Source organism: Phascolarctos cinereus, unplaced genomic scaffold, assembly GCF_003287225.1.
Source record: "Phascolarctos cinereus isolate Bilbo 61053 unplaced genomic scaffold, phaCin_HiC Scaffold_4;HRSCAF=312, whole genome shotgun sequence".
In the NCBI taxonomy this organism is placed as follows: Eukaryota; Metazoa; Chordata; class Mammalia; order Diprotodontia; family Phascolarctidae; genus Phascolarctos; species Phascolarctos cinereus.
The window spans coordinates 156,579,276-156,592,845 of NW_027555847.1; the positions used below are offsets into that span (position 1 = coordinate 156,579,276).

The 13,570-nt window shown below is 38.8% G+C and overlaps 1 protein-coding gene across 3 annotated transcripts in view; it reads left to right on the forward strand.

The window, feature by feature from the left end:
- UBAP1 (ubiquitin associated protein 1) overlaps positions 1-13,570 on the forward strand; it is an 82,070-nt gene that overhangs the window by 59,737 nt on the left and 8,763 nt on the right. For all 3 annotated transcript variants that reach the window (XM_020966991.2, XM_020966990.2, XM_020966992.2), the window contains exons 3-6: positions 1,149-1,273; positions 5,924-6,850; positions 11,897-12,094; positions 13,044-13,145. In XM_020966991.2, coding sequence (XP_020822650.1) covers positions 1,149-1,273; positions 5,924-6,850; positions 11,897-12,094; positions 13,044-13,145 — 1,352 coding nt within the window. The remainder of the gene's footprint in view (positions 1-1,148; positions 1,274-5,923; positions 6,851-11,896; positions 12,095-13,043; positions 13,146-13,570) is intronic.

Here is a 13,570-nt window from a genome sequence, read left to right on the forward strand (position 1 = left end):
CAGCAAAAAAAGACCATGATTTAGTTAGACCTTGAAAGTAGCCAGTCAGATAAAATGGTCCACAAGAGGCACAGTAACTTAAAATGTGTAGGTCTTCCCGCCTCTATGACTGACTGGAATAGTTTCTTAATAGTAGCCAATAATGAAAATGTTTTTCAGCTACTGTATTAACTTTTTTTTTTATTAGTAGGCAAAACTTTCAGTGACCTGACCATAAAAAAATTGGCTGTGGTATAGTTTAGACCTTGAAGGTAGGATAGATGGGATTACTTTATTCCTTCTATTCAGTTCTGTTCAGCAGCTTACTTCTTACTATCTGAAGATAATGAAAATATTTTTCAGCAAAAATGATGTTGTTTAGACCTTGAAAGTAAGCAGGTCAGGTAGAACTGTGTACAAGAGGCACAAGGATTTAAAATATGCTATCATTTAACTTACAGATCCCAAGAACAAAAACAAAACCCTGAGAAATAATACCAGAGGTGGGGAACTTGTGGCTTTCTAGGTCCTTGGGTGCAGCCTTTTGACTGAGTCTAAGTTTTACAGAACAAATCCTTTTATTACAGTGATTTATTAAATTTGAATTCAGTCAAAGGGCCGAACTTGAGGACTTAAAGGGCCACAAGTGGCTTCGAGGCCAAAGGTTCCCCACCTTGGTCTTTACCATGATACCTGGTATCTTATAATATTTTGCATTTATTCCTAAGATTTTGCTCTATCTTTCCTTTCTTGTAACTTTGCCTTTTGAAAAAATCTACATTTTTACTAGAAAAAAAATATGGTGCCTTTTCTTCAGTGTTTTTCTTTATATAAACTTCATGTTAACTAGAATGATATAACCCTTGAGGGGATTTTCTTTTGGGAGTCCAGCACCAGTTTAAGATGAGACCCACCTCCTGCCTCCCTCTGATTAGATATGGATTTATTTTGGGATTTTGAAAATAGCTTTGGCTCCTGCTTTTCTTAAACTTTAGGAACTGAAAGAGCAGTTAGTCAAGGAGATATATTGAGATTAATGGTAGGTAGACCTTTTAAACCTTAGCTTCTTCTAACAAATAATCTTTGAATAGCATGAGTTAGTTTGTTTTTAATGAACGGATATTGAACTATGGCAGAAGAAATGAATTAATTTTTGTTCTTCATTTTAGGAACTTTCAGTTACCTTGATGATGTCCCATTTAAGATAGGAGACAAATTCAGAACACCAGCTAAAGTTGGTTTGCCTATTGGATTCTCCTTGCCTGATTGTTTACAAGCTGTCAGGGAAATACAAGTAAGTATTTCTTCTTGGTAACATTTTGCTGGGTTTCAAGATTTGAAAATTTTAACATTATATGGCAGAATGGGAAAATTTGATCTAGAGACCTCAGCCATTTTCATATTATCTTATTTAAGTGCTTTCTAGCTTTCAGTTAAATTCTTTGTAATTGCTCCAAGTTTTAAAAAGTATATACTGGATCCCATGGTTAATGTGGAAGGTCATATTCCTCTCACCTCTTTCAGTTTCAGTGTTCCTTGTCTTTATCCAAGTGTGCATAATAATAAAATATATTCCTAACTTTACCACTGAGTAAATTACGTGACCTCAAGCAAATAATTTCCCACTCTAAGAGTACTTATGCAGCTTCTCTCTTAGGGTAGTTATGAAGCTCACACATGAAAATGTATTTGTAATCTTTATGGGTTTTATAAATGTAAATTATTTTTTATTCTGTAAAGCCTAGAATTCAAAATTCTGAGCTAGTCATTCCATTGAGAAATTATGTGCCTATGATTAGTCTCAGGCTTCAAATTCCATAGGGAAGATATTTATGAAAAAATTAATTGGTACATTAAGTTATTTGCCTAAGGTCATATAGGTACTCAGTAACAGAATTAGGACTAGAACTCTGATCTTCTAACTTGTAGGCCAATGCTTTTCCTATTATTTAATTTAAAAAAAAAGCTTTGATGTTTCTGTCATTATCATTGTTTATGTGCATATAGTACTCTAGAGGGCACCATTATATAATGGATAGATAACTGCATCTGTAGTCAGAGATCTAAGTTCAAGTCTTAATCTTGAAAGATAGTGAGAATTTAGATAGGGGGAGGGAAGAACAGCATTTTAAAATAAAAAGGCACACAGGCGAGAATGAGAATTGTGGCTATGCCAGAGGTTAGGAGATAGACTGACCTTAGTGGAGCATACAGTGCCACTTGGGGGAAGTTGATGTGGAAAACAGTTGGGCTCAATTCTAGGTATTTAAACTAAGAGTTCAAATTAACCATATCCTAATACAAAATTTGGCAGTTAAGTAAAAAAAAACAAACAAACAATTTTTCCAATGGATAAGATAAAACAGTAATGACATTCTGGGGTGTTTACTTCAGACCTGCTTTTTTGTATTACATGGTCAAGATGTTGTGATGTAGACAGGATGCCTAAGATAGACTTAATTGTACTTCTTGTGGTTGAAGGTGGCAAACAAATTTCTCAGCCCCCTGGCCATTGAAGCTCAGGATATTGTAAAAATATAAAAATGTTAATTTCAAATAACAAGAAAGAATGTTGGATATTGAGTCTGAACAGCATAGCATGATACAAAAGAGTACTGGCACTGAAGTCCAAGTTTCTGCGTTCGATTCTCATATCTGATGTTTACTTCCTGGGTAACTTTAGGCAAATTAACTTCATAGACCTTGTTTCCTTCTTTGTAAAATGAGGGAGTTGGACTAGATAGCCTCTGAGATCTCTTCTAGTTATAGGTCTGCAATCCTTTTATCTGCATCAAATCCTGGCTCTGCTACAAAACACCTATGTGATCTTGAACAAGTCACTTCCTCATCTCTGGATCAAAATTTCCATATACGAAAAATGAGGCAGAGATGGAGGTTAAATAAATGCCCTCTAAGGCCCCTTCTAGTCCTAAATCTATATTCCTATTAGCTATTCTAGCTGGCTTTTGGCTGTTTTATAAACTGCTACTTAAAAAGGTTAAATACCTATGTTGACCTAACTTAAATGCTTTCCCCTCTCAAGGTGTTTGTGTCTGATTGTGCATGTGCAAGCTTGATTTGTTTTGGAAGCAACAACTTGATTATAAAGTAGATTCATTTGTTAGTCTGGGTACCATGATGCTTTTCTGTAAATTATTTCATTTCATTATTCCCAAATAAAGTCTAAATAGTAAACAGCCTCATTGGGAGAGTTGAGCAATGACTCTCACTCAGATAGCAGTTCTCATTTCCCTTTGGTTCCTCTTCTTTGAGGTACAGGTTTTCAGAGTCAGAAAGGGAAGGAGATTTATTTTGTAAAATTTCCTCAGTGATGGGCCATTAACATCTCCTTTGTGCATTATTTTATAGATTATAGATGAAAATGAAAATTCCCTTTGTCAGTCAATCAGCAATCTTTTGTTACCTACTCTATATACTAGGGACTGTGCTAGGAGTTGGGGTTACAGTCAAAAAACAGTCTCTGCCCTCAAGGAGCTTATATTCTGTTGGAGAAGACAACATATACATAAATATTTTATATATACAAGGTAAATTGTCCTTAGAGTTGTATAGCCACTTTATTAGCAGTAGCTGAAAATGTTTATGCTAAACACAACCATAAAATTAGTTATTTTTGTTAACTAATTTGACTTGAGAAAATTACAAGGCTGATCCAGTGGTTTTTCAGTCTTCACATAGTAGTTGAGGTACTTAGTTAAGTACTTAGGTGCATGATGCAGTGCTTTCTTCATTTTACTAAAAAAAAAAAGGGGGGTTTACTTTTGGGATTAAACCATGGTGCTAATGAGGACATGACTATTCAATTCATGTATATACCAGTTAGCTTTACTCTGTTTTTTGGCTACAGACAGTAAGCTTACTCTGCCTGGAACAAGAGGGAAGCAGCAGTGCAACCCATCCTCACTAAAGGGAAATCACCTCAGAACCATGTCCCTTGATGATTATGGGTCAGTAATGTTATCTTCCTATATGAAAAGACAAAACAAACCATTAAAATAGACACAGAGCCTGCCCTCAGATGGCTATAGCCTGAAACTTGAAAGTTACCTGGTTTTCCACTCTAATTTTCTCCATGACTTTTTGTTAGTATTCATTTGTTTTCAGGAGAAAAGTAGTGTTTCCTATCTTGTGTACATAAATAGTTTTGTTACTGTTTTGGGTTTGTGGGAGATGGAGAAGTAGAAATCAAATCACCATCTTTGATTTCCTCCTCATCTGAGTTGTAGTAGTATGATAGACTATTTTTACGTCCCTTCATTAAAAGGAAAAGATTATTGTGCTTCTGATGCATAGCAAGACACTTTGGGTATTTACATTTTTGGGGAGGTGCTACAAACTTGCTAATAAGAATTCATTGCCTTTGGACTTTTGAAAATTTGAGGGTGCCATATTTCTATTCTAGTTTAAATATATGTGACATATATCTGTTGCATATATATCTGATTGCACACATATCTGATTTCAGATATTTTCATTATTTTTAGATCTTTCTGTGACCTGAGTCTTTCCCTAAGCATAGATTTTTCTGAGGTCACTTTTCTGTGTATAGGCTATCCACTTTAAGAAACTGAGCTGGGAGGTTATTTTCTCCTAAAAATGGGTGAAGAGTCAGTTTGAAAATAATTATCCCTTTAGATCTGGGAGAGTCAGGATGATATTTTGTATGCTAGGCATAGGAACCAATTGAGTTATCTATTACTCTAGTTCTTCGTTCTGATCTTTCAGTCAATCATCCCTTAATCTCTTTTCTTTTCCTTAGGATATATTATCTTCTTTCTCTTTCCTTTTTTACTTCTAACCTTGGACAAATCAGTAGCATACACAGTCATTTGCATAGTGTTGGTGATTTATCCAGGAGATTATTGACTTTTATTATATATTATTCAGGAGAAACCTCTTACATAATAGATGTTTTCCTGAAAAATCATTTGTAAGTTGAATCCATTTGTGATGTGAATAATTACCCTCAAGTTTGTTTTGTAAATTCTGATCTGTACGCATGAATTTTTTTAAGATAGATCCATATTTTTTAATAGTAGGCTGATTAGCATCATCAGTAGACAATATTTTGTTGAGCACGTATTATTTGTAAGATGTTAGGGATATAAAGAAACAAACTATGGTCTGTGCTCTTGAGGATCTTAAAATCTAGTAGTAGGAGGGATAAGACTTATAAATTGTGAACTTAGAACTAAAAGAGACTCAGGAGGTCCTTTATTTTACAGGAAGTTTAAGTGACTTGCCCAAAGATAAACATGTAGGAAGTAGCAGAGTTAAGGATTCAGACACTGGTCCTTAACACTCTTTGCACTGCCCCTCTCTGGTTTATGTATACAGAAAAGTAAATAACAGTATAAAGCTGCATTGCCAAATAAGTGAATCAGACATTAAGTTCAAAGGAAGTGATTATAACTGAGTTTGAGTAGTTTGGAAGGCCTTATTTATGAAAATAGGTGTTATACCTGATCCAGGCCTCAAAGGACAGATAAAGAAATATAGAATACATTCCATTCAGGGGAAGTATTGTGAGCAGGCATAGTGTTTTGGGTGAGTGAGACCAATTTAGTGGTATACAATAATAATGGTAGTGAGTTCTTGTGATTTCCTTATAGTAAAATTTTCTGGAAGGAGTACAGAAGCAGAATTGGTTTGGTCAGGTGATTTAAAAGGATTTGATGTTGTAATCCGCTAGTATATAAAAAACAAACTAACCTTGCTTTTACATCACCAGTCCAGGTGTATCATACTGTATTAAAGGAAAGACTGGATGAGGGGAGTGTTGGTATCAAAGCTCTCACTTAAGTGATCTGTTTTCAGAAAAATATATATATTTTAACTCTTTAAAGAACAAACTGTCTGAAGTATGAAAGAATGATATTCACATGCTTAATGTCTTTCTCTTTTTTTGTTATATGTTTTGCAGTATGACTTTTCCTTGGAAAAAAAAACAATCGAGTGGGCAGAAGACATTAAGAAAATCCAGGAAGCTCAATGGGAAGCTGAGCGGAAGGCTGAAGAAACAGAATCCAAAGTGAATTCCAAGAGTGGCCCAGAGGGTGACAGCAAAATGGGTTTCTCAAAGACACACTGCCCGACCACAATGCCACCTCCCATCAACCCCATCCTTGCCAGCTTACAGCACAACAATATTCTCACCCCAACCCGTGTTAGCAGCAGTGCCATAAAACAGAAGGTTCTCAGCCCACCCCATACGATGGCAGACTTCAACCCTGCTGACTTTGAATGTGAAGAGGACCCATTTGATAACATGGAATTAAAAACTATTGATGAGAAAGAAGAACTGAGAAACATTCTCGTTGGTACAACTGGACCTATTGTGGCCCAGATCTTAGACAATAACTTACCCAAAGGAGGGTCTGGGTCTGTGTTGCAGGACCAGGAAGTCTTGGCATCCCTAGAAAGGGCTGCATTGGATTTCAAGCCCCTTCACAAACCCAATGGCTTTATCACTTTACCACAGTTAGGTAATTGTGAAAAGATGTCACTGTCTTCCAAAGTGTCCCTCCCTCCTGTCACTGCTGTGAGCAATATCAAGTCTCTGTCCTTCCCCAAACTTGACTCAGATGACAGTGAGCAGAAGACAGCAAAACTTGCAAGCACTTTTCACAGCACCACCTGCCTCCGTAATGGCACTTTCTTGAATTCCTTAAAGCCCTGCTCCCAGAACAATGCTGGTGAACTCAATGGATACCTTGGGGTGGGACTCTCAGCTTTAAATTTGGACAGTGGCAAGGAAACACCAGCACTCTCCCCCTCATCCCAGCTGCCTTCCTTGTCTGTTTTGTCAGTGTGTACAGAAGAGTCATCACCTCCAAGTACAGTGCTGACGGTAAGATATTTTGGTTGGTTTTAAGCCAGGGCCCCAAAAAGATTACCAGATGAACACTTTTCTGACCCACTTTCACCTTTCCTGTGAAAATAAAGGATTGTAGGAATTAGTTTTGAGCATGTGGGGATGACATCAAGATGGGGAATGGTTTTGTTGAGATTGATTGTGAGAATGAGCGCATTTGGGGTTACTTCCATTTACAGCTTTGTGCTAGCCATGAGCACTAGCCTAATCTAGGCCTCTTTCCTAGGTTGAAGCTATTTGCAAGTGCCTGCCTTTCTGACTCCCAGTATGTTCCTTTGTATGAAGACAATACTTTGCTTTTCAATGTATTACTTTTTTATTTTTTTCCTTTTTCATACATTTCCAATTTTTCTATCACCTTTGACCATTTCTTCAGCTCATTTCCTGTCTTGATGTTCTCAGGCATGATTTATTCACTTGTGGATCTCTGACTAGATTGAGTTTGGCTATCTTCTGAGAAGCCTCTTTGTGTGCGGCTGCCTTTGCCGTGGGCTATCAAGAGGGAAAATATTAACATTCAGAAATCTTGACATTAATAGAAGTGGATGTTCTCAATTTTGAACTAGAAATATATGTAAAGGTCTTTAAAGGACACACAGAGTAGTTTATACTTGATCCTAGAGATAATAAGGAGCCAATGGAATTTCTTGAGTAGAGGAGCTGGTCATTTGCCAGGTTCCCTCTCTTTGCTTCTTCCACAACCTCTCACTATGCCCTTCACTTCAGTTGCTGATGGAGAGTTGAAACCTTATTGCCAAAGTTGATCCCTCATCCCATCCTATATATTAGCAGATTCCGCCATCATTTTTCATCTCTTTCTGATCCTCATTCTTTCCATTTCTGCTAGAGCCTTTGCTGCTACCTATAAACATGCCCAAGTTGTTTCCTCTATTCCTATACAGTCTTAGTATACCTACTGCCTCCACTTGCTATCTTATGTCTTTCCTCCTCTTTCTCAGCCAGAGTCCTTGAAAAAACTGTCTACACTGAGTGCCTTCACTTCTTTTGCTGTTTTCTCACCTGCCCTGTACTCTGGCTTATAATAGCATCTCAGTTGAAATTGCTCCAAGTTTCCAGTCATCTATTAATTATCCAGTCTGATGTCCTCTCAATGTTCTTTTTGACCTCTCTGCCACATTTGACACTATTGACCTGGAAACTCTCCTTTTACATTTCTGTGACAGTGATCTCTTGGTTTTCCTGCTACTTATCTGACTGCTCCTTCTCAGTCTGTTGTTAGATCTTCATCCATGCCTGCTCCCTAACTTTGGGTGTACTTTAAGGCTCCGTCCTGGGCTGTCATCTCTTTTCTCTACACTCTGTCACTTGAAGAAGACTCTTCCTGAATTCAAATCCAGCCTCAGACACCTACTAGCTGTATAACCCTGGGCAAGTCACTTAATCCTGTTTGCCTTGGTTTCCCTCAACTGTAAAATGATCTGGAGAAGGAAATGACAGTGTTTCTGTCAAGAAAATCCCAAATGGGATCATGGAGAGTTGGACATAACTGATAGGACTGAACCACCACCACCACCACTACCACCACCACAACAACATATCAGACCCCAGTATTTCAGTCTCTAGTCCTGTATCCAAAGGCCTGTTGGACCTTTCAAACTAGATGTCCTGGACCATATGTTCATAACAAAACTCATTAGATTTCCCCCAAACCCACTCTTTTCCTGAATTTCCATATTACTGTCAGGACACCACCACTGTCATTATTTCAGGCCCTCATCACTTCTTGCTTGGAGTATTTTGTTGGCCATCTAATTGGTTTTCCTGTATCAAGTCTTTCTCCAATCTGTCCACACACCCACCAAAGTGATTTTCCTGAAGTGCTAGTCTGACCATGTTATTCCCACCAATAAACTCCATTGGCTTGTTATCTCCTCTAGGATCAAACATAAACTTCTGTTTGGTATTTAAAGCTCTTTACAGCCTCGTCCTTTTCTGTCTTTTTAGGGTTCTTCTACCTTCATCCCCTCCACTTGTGTCTCAGCTGTAACACTCCAACTCTTGTCTCTGTGCCTTTGCACTGGATGTTTCTCATGCCTAGAATACTCTACCTTGTCACCTTGGAATCCCTGTTTTTCTTCAAAATTCAAGTGCCCTCTTTTCCAAGAAGACTTTTCTGAAACATTCAGCTTCTAGTGGTCTCTCTTTCAGAATTATGTTCATTTTGTATATATTTTGTATAATATATTTACACGTTCTTTCTCTTGACAGAATGAATATAATGCCTGCAGGGGCTTTCACTTTTGTCTAGGTATCCCTAGGACTTAGCACAATGCCTGGCAAGAAGTAGGTGCTTAATAAACTGCCTGTGGATTGATTGTGCTTTAGGAAAATCTCTTTGGCAGATGTGTGGAAGATGAATTAGAACAGTGAGGGACTTGAAGCAGGAAAACTTAAGTATTCCAGTCAAGAAGGCTTGAACTAGAGATAGTAGAGTTTGAGAAGGGAATAGATGAGAAACATAATTGGGGAGGTAAAAATGACAAGATTTTGTAGCTGATTAGATGTGATAGGAATTTGAAGGTTGCACCTGAGTGCTTGGGAAGATGGTAGTGCCCTAGAGAGAAACAGAGAAAGTTGGAAGAAGGGTGAATATGAGGAAAAAGATAATGGGTTCTCTTTTGGTCATGAGTTTTGGATGCCTATGAGACATGAAGTCATCAGTCGTCGTAGGTTCAGCTGCCAAAGAATAAACTTAGGTTGACCTCAAAAAGTTTTATGATCTCAGCACTGAGTCTTTGTGATTCAGGAAGAAAAGGAACAGTTTATGTAGAGCCTTCTCTTCTCCTTTTCCAATATCTTTTGAGAAATTGTTTTTTCCTTATAGTGGTGGCTCAGGTGGTATGTGCAAATTATCTGTAGTCTGTGATCCCCTTCACAGGAATGCCTATGATAATGATACTGGAATTTTTTTCCTACTGGGTAATAAGGTTAAACCAACTTTATAGTATTTTGAGGTATATCTGTAGTTACATTGGTAAGAGGAAGACATTTTGATGCCTTGAAGGCATTTACTGAGTTAGCCTGAAGAAGTGAATAAAAATCCAAACTGATATGTGTGTCTCTATATTTGTTTGTGTCAGGGTGGCCAAAAAAAAAGTGCCATTTAGGTAGGAAGTATGTTAGTGTAAGTAGATCCTTTTAAAAGGCTCTTAAACTCTTCCAGAGGGGCTTGTATTTTTAAGTTAGACATTAGGTTGTCTCAGGAATGATACTTTTAAGAAGGTACAAGTGTGGCTGAAAGTAATGCTGATTGGTATCTCAGTAACCAGGTCTCCTCTCTGATCAATTGGAGTATGTAACGCATTTTGCAAACCATAAAGCATTGTATAAATGTAAGCTGGAATTATTATTTCCCATCCCAGATGCAGAGGAAGGAGCAGGTGGGGAATGTTTGTATATGTGAAAATCATGAACAGACCAAATGGTGATAGGGTAGAGAATATTGGCTGTTTTGGGGGACCTTTAGGTCCTGCCAGGGAGCGGTAGACAGAACCAGAGCCTTAAGGGTTCATATTACAGCTCCTGTCACATTGAACTCTACTCATTTCCCTAGTCCAGGGGTGGGGAACTTACAGCCATGAGGCCACATGTGGCCTTCTAGGTCTTTGGGTGCAGCCTTTTGACTGAGTCCCAAGTTTTATAGAACAGATCCTTTTATTAAGGGGATTTGTTCTGTGAAGTTTGGATTCAGTCAAAGGACCACACTTGAGGATCTAGAGGGCCACATGTGGCCTCAAAGGCTGCAGATTCCCCACCCCTGGGCCTAGTTTCATTGCTCAGCTTGTTGTGGACCAGGTCAGTCTTTCTAGGATTTAGCACAGGTTCTGAGCTAACAGTCCTTTGTGTCTCTGTGTGTATGACTGGGAATCTTGATCCTGAGAAAGATTTTTCTCAGCCTCAGCTGGAGTTGTACTTGTACAAATTGGATCAGAGGTTTTAAGAGCAAGTGGGAATTTAGCCAAAATGTTGACATTTCTTTTGCCCTAGAAAAGGAACTGGAGAGTTTTAGCCTATAGAAAAGAAGATTTGGGGAGGGGAAAGACACAGTAGTTGTCTTCAAGTATTTGAAGGGTTGTAGTGTAGATTTGTAGACTAGATTTGTTTTCCTTAGCCTCAGAGAGTAGAATTAGGAGCAGTGGGGGGAGCTTCAAAGAGGCAAATTTAAGCTCAATGTCAGGAAAAACATGATAAAAACTTGTTAGCAGAGGAGATGTATAAAAGTGGAATGTGGTGTGTAGACAAGTGCTGGGTTCCCTTTCCTTGGAGGTCTTTAAGCTGAGACTCCATAACCCCTTGTTGGGTATGTCATGGTGGGGGATTCCTTTCTTGTATGAGTTGGACTAGATAGCCACTGAGGTCCTTTTCAATTCTCAGTCATTATAGATCCTGTTCCAGTTAACTTACTCTGTGTGCTGAGTCACTTTGGGGCCTCAGACTTTTCCCCTAAAACTGTAGATCCTTAGCAGACTGAAATTTGTAAAGCATTTGGATGCCAGGAAGCAAACACTTAGTCATTTTGATAGTAATGCTGGTCATAAAATCAATGCCAAGTGAAAATAGTGTTAGTTGGCTTGAACATAGGAACCAGTTGACTCTTAACAGAATTTTTTAAAAAATCTGCATTTTGGGAAAGTCTACCCTAGGGTCCCTTTTAGCTATAAATACTATGATCCTACGAATTCTTACCTATTACTTTGTCTCATTTAGAGTCTCTGGGAGGATAGAACAAGATAGTTCAGTCTGAAACAAATTTTTTCCACTTCAGCCTCAAGTTTTTATCTCAACTTCCTTCTTTTGTTTACTGTGTAGGTTGGCCCTTTCCCCTGAGCAGGCACTTCAGTAACTATATGCTTGGTTATGGACTGTGGGGTAAGGGTAAGAAGGGAAACAGTTTGCCTAGGCGTGGTCTTCTTTCTTATGTCTTTTCTCTTTGTCCAGAGTGTTGTTTGTGTTGCCTAGGACCCCACTCTAGCATAACTCTGCATGTTTCTCCACAACCAGGTCATGCCTCACAGTGTCAGGACATCGCAAGTGCCCAACACCCCCAGCTGTCCCCAGGGTTCAAGTACATCATCCTATTTGGACCTGCAAGCACTGTCCCCCAGGGAGCGGCAATGTGTGGAGACAGTGGTCAACATGGGCTACTCCTATGATTGTGTCTTGAAAGCCATGAAGAAGAAAGGAGAAAATATAGAGCAGGTGAGAGGCTAGAGAAGGAAAGTGGGTATGATTAGACTTATAGATTGTATTTTAAACTCCACGTACATTTGGAGTGCAGGGTCCTTGTTAACTGACTGACATCTTCCTCATCAGTCACTACTCTGAGTTCAGGAACTACAACCTGAAATAGGCAGATTCTTCACCCCACCCTCAGTTCCACAGACTCGCTAGTTATTTGAAAGTGGTTTCTCTCTTTCTCTCTTTTTTAAAACTCCCACCATCATTTCCAAGTGGGAGTCTGAGGATATTGGTGGCAGGACATGAGGAAGAGCACCTGAATCCAAGCAACTTTCCCTGTGAGTTAGATCTATTGTTCCAGTCATTGCTCTACTTCCACACTCCTTTAACTGACAGTAGCAGTACTGGGAAAAGACATTAGTTTAGTAGCAGTGTCTTCTGCAGGCTAGTTCCTGGTAGAAGACTTTGATTGGTTGTGGTAACTAGGTCTTTATCCCTAGAAGTTCATAATAGGTCTGACTCCAGAATCTAGTGCTTGGGAAAAAAATAGGTAGGAGAGGACTAGTAGAGAGAAAACTGTTAAAAAAAAAAAAAGATAGGAGTTGCTGGTACCTATCTACTTCCAGCCTCACAAGCAAGATACATTGGATTGGGGGAAACATTATTATTCCTATAGGGAGTTAAGATGGCAAATGATATAATTGGCTGGTTCAGGTTTCCAGTTGAGGTTGAGCAGGGCTAGATTCTCTGATTACAACTGCTTCCCGCTAGTCTTTGGATTCATGTTGGTTAGATATATGTATTCATTGAGTTCTCATACTCCCTACTTCTTCCTCATACTTTTGGGAAATAAGAGAGTAGGGGAACTCAAGACTGGATTTAATTGTTTCTATGAGGACCATACTGAAATGACTGTGGAACCTCAGGACCTGCTCAAAGCAGAGAATTGACTCTTTGTTGCTTTTCTTAGGTTCTTGACTATTTGTTTGCACACGGACAGCTCTGTGAAAAGGGCTTTGATCCCATTCTGGTAGAAGAAGCTTTGGAAATGTACCAGTGTTCAGAGGAAAAGGTGAGACTGGTGGTTTGTGTGTGGGATTTGGGGCAGAGATAAGAGAGCCCAATAGAGAGATGTTAGATATGTCTGCCCAGGGACTAGGAATTCCTGGAATTCGTTTTGTACAGTCTTAACCACTACACTACAATTCCTTGAAGTCTTCACCTTCCTACTCCATTTCTTCCCTTTCTAAGCCAGTTTGTGGCATTTGGAGACTGAGTCTGTGTTTTGCCAAAGGAATGATGTGGTTAGGGCCAAGGGTATAAGTAAAAGAGACTTCAATCCCTCCCTGCAGCTTCTTGCTACCAAGAAGTACGTTTGTTTCTGTCATGACAGAACTGAGGATCATATGGCTTCCCAAGGAGGGGAGGGGGGTATGTTATTACTCCCAAAAGTTTAAAAATGAATATTGAAATGAAAATAATCTTGGCCAATGGACC